Source organism: Volvox carteri, assembly GCF_000143455.1.
Source record: "Volvox carteri f. nagariensis unplaced genomic scaffold VOLCAscaffold_12, whole genome shotgun sequence".
Taxonomy (NCBI): Eukaryota; Viridiplantae; Chlorophyta; class Chlorophyceae; order Chlamydomonadales; family Volvocaceae; genus Volvox; species Volvox carteri.
Genome location: NW_003307555.1, coordinates 1,983,352 through 1,992,148, shown reverse-complemented (window position 1 = coordinate 1,992,148; position 8,797 = coordinate 1,983,352). Strand labels below are relative to the sequence as shown.

Below are 8,797 nucleotides of genomic sequence, written 5' to 3'. Positions count from 1 at the left end.
GAGGTAGCAAGGTTGTGACCAGGGTGCGATGAAAAAAACAAAAATACATGCGAGCGCTGCTGCAAAAAGTTTTGACTGGCCGGCAGAGGAAAAAGAAGAAACTAAGTGAAGGGGGGAGAAAAAAAGAGGGGGGAGGGGAAGATGGGCAGGGGGGCAGAAGGAGAAGAAGGAGCATGGACTGCACGAACTACCCCGTACATCGCTAGGTACCTCTAGCTGGCCCTCTAGCCGCCCACCACCACACAGTCGCTTTCGCACCTATGCAATTCAACACGAGGAGAGTTAAAAGTTTTTTTTAATCGTTCTTAAATTGAAGTAATCGGAGCTCACTTTGCTAAAGTTGTTCGTGTCGCGCCATAATCGGCATTTCCCTCATCGCGGCTTTAAAGATCATTTGACAGTTTACACGCACTTTACACGCACAGTTGCTGTACCTGTGCCGCGAGCGTGTCCAGCGCCCCGCACAGGCCCAGCAGCACCAGCCGCCCCACCATCACCGCCACGTTGTTGCCCAGCGCCGCGGCAGCGAGCTGCCGGGTGCCGCCCCACTGGGACACGAAGTAAAGGTTGGTCAGGGCAAGGGCGTTGGAGCTAACCAGGTTGACGGCCAGCGGACCAGCCAGAGACAGCTGCTGGGAGAAGTCCTGTGTTTGGCGTTTGGGGGGACAGCAGGTGTGGAACAGCGGCGGTGAAAATGTCACACTGAAAGATGGAGCAGTAATGTCAGGTCGTCTAAACACTCGGCGAGGTGGAGCAGTAATGTCAGGGTGTCTAGGTACTGGTTGAAAAACCGTTAAGTTATAAGGCGTATACACACAGACGGCACCAATAGATGAAGGTACGGCTACACGCTAGTAAAGTGGAGGTGTGATGGTCAACACGGGTGTCTGTGCGTACTCTGTGATGTGAGTACGTTTGGAAAGCCGCTTGAGAATCTAGTTTCGATAAAAAGCCGAATCCAAATCAATATCCAAAGCATATTTCAAAGCTCCAGTCCGCTGGAAAAGCATTCCGACAGTCCGCCACACTCTCGACCCGACATTGATTTACCTTCCCCATCCGTTTAAGAGAACCCCACCAGCTAATTTCATCATCGTCTGCGAACAGGTGTTGTGAATCTGCTACAAAAGGACAGAGCAATGGCGCTCGCAGCGCACGGTCGCTGCTGGGGGTTTGCATCCTTTCGCAGCGCATGGATCCGATATGATAAGGTTCACTTGTTATTCATAATGTTCAGAGTAGCTCACGGTAAACCTCGTTGAAATTGTGATGCCGACAATAATCTCTGGCACAATAATCTTCCAAATCTCAGCTGACTATTCATCGGATCAGGTCATATTTCTCATTTTGCAAGGATAGGACGCTGTAGTTAGCATTATGTACGACATCCGAAACGTCCTGTGTTCTGCACTACTAGTTTCGGGCATGTGAAACTCGTGAAAATCTTTCTTTATATGTTTTTTCATACATTTGCGGTCACATAATGCCGCAAAACTGATGGCTTGGTTTACTTCTAGCAGCTAGTGTTGTGGGGACCGCAAAGCATTGGCTAGCTGGATGTAATTTCATGACGTGTTGAGGTGCTGTACTTGATGTCCCCTTAACGCAACTGAGCGATCACCGTCGTTGGGCGGGCACCCCACTTCCGCGGTGCAGCCCTTCGAGGCGTTCAAGCTGGAAGGCGTGCCCCTGGCTTTGATGTCGGTCATAGAGCAGGTGTGAGATTATTTCATCAGGATATTGTTAGGACCGCCAGGACCACAGACCGTGGTGATCCTGGCACTCTATGCTGCGGTTTTACACGCTTCGCAAGCGACTGATGACATGTTGATTACCCCTTTTACTTAATACTTGTCTCGCACGTGCTGGGCTGCTGATGGACAAAGGCCCCTCAGTATACTCTGACGTGCCAGGACGATGGCCGTGAGGAGAAGTACCAGCTCGCGGTGCAGTTACCGGGTGAGGTTATATGTGTGCTTGCACTTCGGAGCGTCTGCAATCAACCGCTCTAGCACTGGCTGCAGCAGGCTGTGGGGCTTCTGACCCCCGAGCCACGTAGTTGATGCTTGCAGACTTGGCCCCGTGCTTCTGGCTGCTTGCCTTTTCGAGGGAGTATGGGCTGTGTGCCTCTGTGGGGTGGTGCCAGTAGCCGGTGCTTTCCTTCCGGTCGTCACAGCCGCTCACCCACACCTGCTGCTGTGTGCCCTCTGCCTGGAAGACCAATTGTCCCCCATCTGGGGGCGCGTCGTGGAAGCAGCTCTAGCATCGTGATGTGTAGGACCCGGTACCCGGCTGCTATTTACCCCCTCCCCCTTTCATTCTGGGCACAAGCACGCGGCGCCCACATAAGCACGTGGCCGCTGTTGCCGGGCGACTCAAGCCCTCATCACGCTCCTCTTAGAGCTATCCGAGGATATCTGACCTGAACGTGTGTGTGTGTGTATTTGTGTCCCTCCCTTCTCCCCCTTCTCCCTGCTCCCCTGTGGCCCCTCCCCCTCGCGGGCCCAGGTGTGGAGAGCGCAGCTGAGCTGGATGTGGTGGTTCGTCCCACCCTGGTGTCAGTCCGTGTGCCCGGGAGATACAAGCTGGTGGGGACGGAGGGGGAGGGAGCGGGGGGGAGGGAGCGGGGGGGGGGAGGGGGAGGGAGGGGGAGGGGGGGAGGAGAGGAAAGGGGAGGAGGGAAAAGGGGAAAGGGGGGAGAGGTAGGGCCATCACACCCGGGGTTCCGGACTGAGGAGGGAGAGGGTCTCGGGCAACCTATTGAACTCCCTAGCCACCTAGCTACAAGCAGCAGCAGCAGCAGCTGATCTCCTCCTGGATCTCGGAGTGTGTGTTTGGGGTTGCCAGCTGCTCTGGTCACGTTGGACGAACGGTTACGAGGGCTAGTAGGACACTGCAGGCAGGTGTGTGTGTTTAGCTCAGGAGGAGGTCATGTTGTTGTCGCACGTAGGCCGCTCTACACCGGGCCACAAGGCGGGTCCGCTTAGTCGGTCTATTACACACACACAATACACACACACACGCACACACATACACACACACGGCAGCAGGGAACCGCCGCCGGGATTCAGCAATGTTGGCCAGGGCGGAACAGGTGGGGCGGGATGCAATCGCACACCACACCACCCTGGTGTACCCTCTTCTCTCCTCTCGTCCTATCCCCCCGCCGTCACTCCCTCTCCCTCCCCCACTCACCCCGTGGAGGGCCGCCGGGGGTAGCGGATGGTGGGGACCTGTACGACCGGAACATCGGCGAGTCGGACGGTCCACATGGACAGGGATGAATGGATATGGAGAGGGGGAGCGGGGGGAAGTGGTGATGGGGGTATTGCTAGGGTTGTGGATTATTGTTGCCCCCTCCCTCCCCTCCCCTCCCCTCCCCTTCGTCTTTCCCTCCCCTCCCCTCGTCACCCCTCCCGCCCCCTGTCATGGCCCCGCTCGCCCCCGGGCTAGGAGCTGGTCATGGACCCGCCCGTGCGCGAGAGGCCGGAGGTGCTGCGGTTCGTCAAGAAGAAGGCCCAGCTCAAGGTGGGCTGCGGCGGGGTCGTGGGCGGGCTTGGGAGGAGCAGGCGAGGCAGGGCGTGTGGAGTAACGCCCAGCCGCCGGAGGGGCCCTATGGGGCCGTGCGGGGGCATGTGGGAGTCCGGGTTCCCTGGAGTACGTGAGGGGGCGGGGGGCAACGCGGTTGGTAGATGGTTTTACATCTCTGCCTCCACCAGGTGGCGTTTGAAAGTGCATTCCCACCGCCACACGCTCACTGCTCTTCACGTTTCCCCCTCTCGGAGCCTCTCTCATCATCATCATGTCATGTTCTGCCGCCTGCTGTCTATGTCCCCCGGCCCCTCCCCTCCTCCGCCTCCTCCCTCTCCCCCTCCCCCTCCCCCTCCCCCTCCCCCTCGACCCTGCTTCATGTACATCTGCCGCAGCACTCTTTCCCTGGCAGCAGCTTCACTCGCTCGTGGTTTGTCTTTTCCCCCTCCTCCCCCTCAACCCCCTCAACCCCCTCCTCCTCCTCCTCCTCCCCCTCCGCCTCCTAACAGGCCGTCCTGGTGGTAGACGTACAGCCGCCCCAGCAAACTCCACTTACACCGCCGGCGGGAGCGAACCAACCAACCAGCTCCACCACTGCACCACAGGAATGTCCCCTACCGCCCCCGGCCCCACCCCCACCAGCAGCGCCGTGCGCTGCGCAGACCACCGGCATCTCCGAGCCTTATGGGCCTCCCAGAGCTCCAGCTCCCAGTACCCCCAGCGCGCCGTACTGGAACCCGGTTGCGGCGCCCGCCGTCATGGAGGAGGAGACGCACCGCAGTAGCACCTTGACTCGTACGGCAGGGGGGGAGGGGAGGGGTGTGGGTGGTATGGCGGCTGCGGCCCCTGGCCTGAACACGTTTCCCTCCTCCTCCCCGTCCTTCCCCTCCTCCTCATCATCTGGAATGTACCTCCCCCCCGGCCCGTCCATGTCTGCGGGGACACGGCCCGCAGCGGGGGGGGTGGACCCGGGGGACCGGGCGGGGCTGAGCAGCAGCAACGGGCCCCAGCCGCCTGCAGCAGCACGCGTAGCAGCTAATGGCGCTCCCCCGGACGGCCGCAGCAGCGGCGCTGCAGCCACCACGAATAACCCCGGCAGCAGCACCAGCACGACCACCAACGGCAGCAGCACCAGCGGCAGTGGCAGTGGCAGCAGTAGCACCCGGCCGCTTGCATTTCCGCGGCAAGTGCATGACTCGTTTTACCAGGACGCACTGGGACTGGGGTCCAGGGCGGCAAAGGCCAAGGGGGGCCCGGTAGCAGTGCAACAGCAGCAGCAGGCCAAACAGGCCAAACAGCAACACAGCAGCAACACAGGCACCTCCGTTACAGCTCCTCCAGTAAATGGAGCTGCAGTCGGTAGCAGTACTAACACTACCGCCACAACCACCACCACCACCACGACCAGCGGCTCCACCGCGGCTACCGCCAATGGTTCCCGCAACGCCACCACCACCACCACCAGGACCACCACCACCACCACATCACCGGCCGATATCCCACACACCGCTCCCAGGGGGCCCCCAAAGCAGTCGTCTCATACTCAGTGCCAGGAAGGGCCCCCAGCATCCACTTCGCCGACCCGTCCACCGCAGCAGCAGCCATCAGCATCAGGAAAGGCAGCAGCTGCCAGGTCCGACGGGGCCGGCGCAAACGGCCAGGCTGGAGGCGGCGGCGGGGACGGCGGCGGCGGCGGCGGCGGCGGGGGCGGGATGTCTGGTGAGGAGCTGTACGCCGCCGCTAAGGCGCTGGCGAACCGGGAGGCGGCGCGGCAGTGGCTGGAGCGGGCGCTGGCAGCAGCGCGGCAGGGCGACGTGGAGCGGGCGTCTTTGCTGTTGGAGCGGGCTGTGGGTCTGTGCCCTCAGGACGCCGAGCAGCTCGCTGTGAGGTGTTGGAAGGGGTGGGGCGGGGGGGGCAACTGGAGGGAGGCGAGGTGAAGGGTGTGCTGGGCGTGCTGGGGAATAGAGAGGATGGCTCTTTGAGGAGGCGGCAGCGGTTGGGGTGGGATGGGGTGGGATGGGATGGGGTGGGGTGGGTTCGCAATGACGCCTCCCCCAAATCCCAACCTGCCAATTTGCCCTCCCTCACCTTGCTTACCCCTCATCTAGCTCTCCAGCGCCCCTCTCACCTCAATAAACCCCCCACCCCTGCCCCACTACCTGCCCTCTTTTCCTCTTTACCGCCTTTGGTTCCACGCTTCACCACTACGGTTTCCTTTGCTTTCCTGCTGCCTTTAAAAAGACTTTCCTCTCCTCTCAACGGCTAGGTCCTCTTTTCTCCCTTTCGCCTTTAGCCTTCTTTGGACTTTGGAGTTGGCAGCAGCTAGTAACTCGTTTCGCAACCTAGCAATGGCCACGTCGCCGCCGTGACCACTATTTAAATCATATCTTTTCCGTAAATATTCCTTGAGTATTTGTCTTTTTCTTCTGTACTATATCCGTCTATCTCCGGTGTCTGCGTTAACTGTCCGTGGTTCGCCTCCTGGCCCCACTCCTGCCCAGCTACCCGACGCCATCCATGCACTCAACCACCCTATCCACTAAACCCCCCACGTCACCCCACCCCGCAGGCGGACTACAACTTCCGCTGCGATCCGGACCACCGCATCCCCCGGCGGGGCCAAGCCCCCCACCCCCGCCCCCACCCCCACCCCCACCCCCACCCCCACCAGCAACCAGACCCGGGGGACCAGTCCGGGACCCAGGGAACGAAGCAGCCGGGGGCAGCTACTGGGGGGGGTGTTTCTGGGTGTGGCGCCGGAGCCGCCCCCGGGCCCCCCTCAGCAAAAGGGAATCAAGGGGGACCCGACAGCCCGAGCAGGGCACCCGCGGACCAGCAGCCCCCCCAGCAGCCGCCAGAACGGACTCAGCAGGCAGGAGCACCGAGTGGGGGCCCTGCGGGGCAGGAACAGGGCCAGCGGCCAAGCCGGCCGTACGCGTACGCCAAGCCAGCCACGCCGGGCAACCGACCGGATAGCGAAGGGGCCGAAAAGGGCGGCACTGGTACTGGTACTGGCACAGGTACTGGCACTGGCAGTGGTGTGGGTTCCGGCCGGGGCCCGGCGGCGGCTGCACAGCCGTCTGCGACGTCAGGTCACCACAAGTCTTGGGGGGCGGGGGGGGCTGCGGCAAGTGCCTCAAAGCCAGGGACGCAGCAGCAACAGACGCGGGGAAAGCCGTCGGGACCCCAACAGCAGCAGCAGCAGGGTCAGGCGGGTCAGGGGGCTCAGGGGCAGGCCCGACCCCAGGCTGGCACGGGGTCCGGGGCACCAAGAGGCGGCCAGCAGCAGCAGCAACCGCAACAACAACAGCAACAACAGCAACAGCAACCGCACCACGGTCCGTCGGGGTTCAAGTCAGAGCCCCGCGCACGACCGCCGCCCAACCACTCGCGGTTTCGGAGCAGCGGCGGGGGCGGCGGCATGGGGGAGGAGGACGATGGCAATGATGCGGCCGTTCAGCGATGGGACTGGTGGTTCTACGGCGTCAGCAAGTCCATGGGGCGATTGGTGGGGCCGTACATTGGTACGTACGTATCGGGATTTCGGAGCGGGGCCAAATAGGATAACGGGGACAGGAAAAGAAAAGTACGATACATATGACATACAGACAAACCGGTATCGGCACACAGCCGGCTGTGAATGCATCTCCTTCCCCCCTGCACTCACTGTTATATCCACCCGTCTCCCACCCGTCTCCCCACGCCACGCACTGCCCTGTGTCGGCCCCTTTCCGTCCCCCTTGCCTTGCCCCCCTTAGTCCCCGAACGCCCCGCCGTGGTGAGGTGGCTTGCGACTGGGCTGTACATGGGGGTGTTCGTCACCTTGCTGGTGCCCCGGATGGCCATGTTTGCACTGGCAGGTGCGGGGGCGGGGGGCCCGGGGGGCCGGAAGGGGGCGGGGGGCTCCCACACGGCGCGAGGAGGGGCCTTGGTTGTGTAATGGGGTGTACGGCCCGTGGCTTGTTGAGCCTTGTATACTGTATACTACCTTGGGGGGAGATTCTTGGGGCGGAGGTGGAGGTCAGGGGCGAGGGGGGGGGGACCCGGCAGGCAAGGCAACACGGGCTAGTTGATTGGGGGCTGTGCGTCTCGTCGTTGTGGGCGCGTTGTGTCCGCCGGTGAGTGTGTCGTGTTGTGTGTTTGTGACACGTGGCCGCATCCGGTACCGGCCCTGCATCCCGGGTAACCCCCCTCCCCTCAACAGGGAAGAAGGGGGGAGAGGAGGGGAGATGTATGTATGTATGTATGTATGTATGTATGTATGTATGTATGTATGTATGTATGAGAGGTCGACATATGTCAGGGCCCCTCTCCCCCGCCCTCTTCTCTCGTCCCCCGTCTGCTCCAGGGTTTCTTGTCTGGCTGTACGCGGTCATGGGGTACCGAGAGGAGGCGGCTGGGCTGCAGCTATACTGCCACAAGTACTTCAGGTGGGGGTGGGGATGGGGGGGTAACGGGAGGGGGGAATGAGGGGCAACCAGCGGGGACAGGACGAAGGGCTGAAAGGCCTTATCCTCGGCTGTCGACGTATCTGGTCCATACCGTTGATTGCGGTCCGTTTAGTTGTTACTGTTGTCCGTTGGTAGTTGGTTCAGTCCTTCCCGTACACCCCTAACCCCCAGATCCCCCTCCCCCCCCCGTGTCCCCCCCAGGTGGATGTTGGGCTGTGCGGCGGTGACGGGGTTCCCGCTGGCGGTGCTGCTGTACTTCTTGTCGGGGGCGCTGTGGGTGCTCGTTAAACACACGGGGAGGTGAGGAGGGGACGGGGACGAGGGGGCGGATGCGTGTCTGGCTTACGTACGAATGTACGGTGTATGGTCATGAGAGTCTGTTATTGTGTATCTGCTGTAACCATACATGCTGGTGCTACTGCTGCTGGGGGGAGTGCAGGTCCAGACTTGTACGGGAGGGGATTCAAGCTATCTAGGTGGTGGTGGTGGTGGTGGTGGTGGTGGTGGTGGTGATGGTGGCGACGGGGATGGCCTCTTTCCTCCTCTTCCGGAGACCCGGTCGCCGCCGCCGGGGGCCCTCACTCCGCCACCGCTACCACTCCGCCCACCCGCCGCCATGGCGGCCGCAGCCCCCACCCTCACTCTGCTGCACCCGGCCAGGCACCCGGCATCATCCCTCCCTCATTGGCTCCCCCCCAACCCAGCTTCACTCGTTCGTGGTTCGTCTTTCCCCCCCAACCCCCACCCCCAACCCCACCCCCAACCCCCCCAACCCACGCCTTCACCCACGACGAAGACTTCCTACTGGCGTGTTG

The 8,797-nt window shown here is 61.8% G+C and overlaps 1 protein-coding gene across 1 annotated transcript in view; it reads left to right on the top strand.

Annotated features, from left to right (window-relative positions):
- Positions 1–467: 467 nt before the first annotated feature.
- dnj53 (molecular chaperone) overlaps positions 468–8,797 on the top strand; it is a gene marked incomplete at both ends in the record, with an annotated part of 10,921 nt that continues 2,591 nt past the window's right edge. The window contains 11 exons of the mRNA XM_002949046.1: positions 468–566; positions 1,657–1,716; positions 1,887–1,959; positions 2,509–2,588; positions 3,454–3,528; positions 4,041–5,414; positions 6,101–7,055; positions 7,290–7,391; positions 7,880–7,961; positions 8,184–8,282; positions 8,612–8,694. Of these exons, the coding sequence (XP_002949092.1) occupies positions 468–566; positions 1,657–1,716; positions 1,887–1,959; positions 2,509–2,588; positions 3,454–3,528; positions 4,041–5,414; positions 6,101–7,055; positions 7,290–7,391; positions 7,880–7,961; positions 8,184–8,282; positions 8,612–8,694 (3,082 nt within the window). The remainder of the gene's footprint in view (positions 567–1,656; positions 1,717–1,886; positions 1,960–2,508; positions 2,589–3,453; positions 3,529–4,040; positions 5,415–6,100; positions 7,056–7,289; positions 7,392–7,879; positions 7,962–8,183; positions 8,283–8,611; positions 8,695–8,797) is intronic.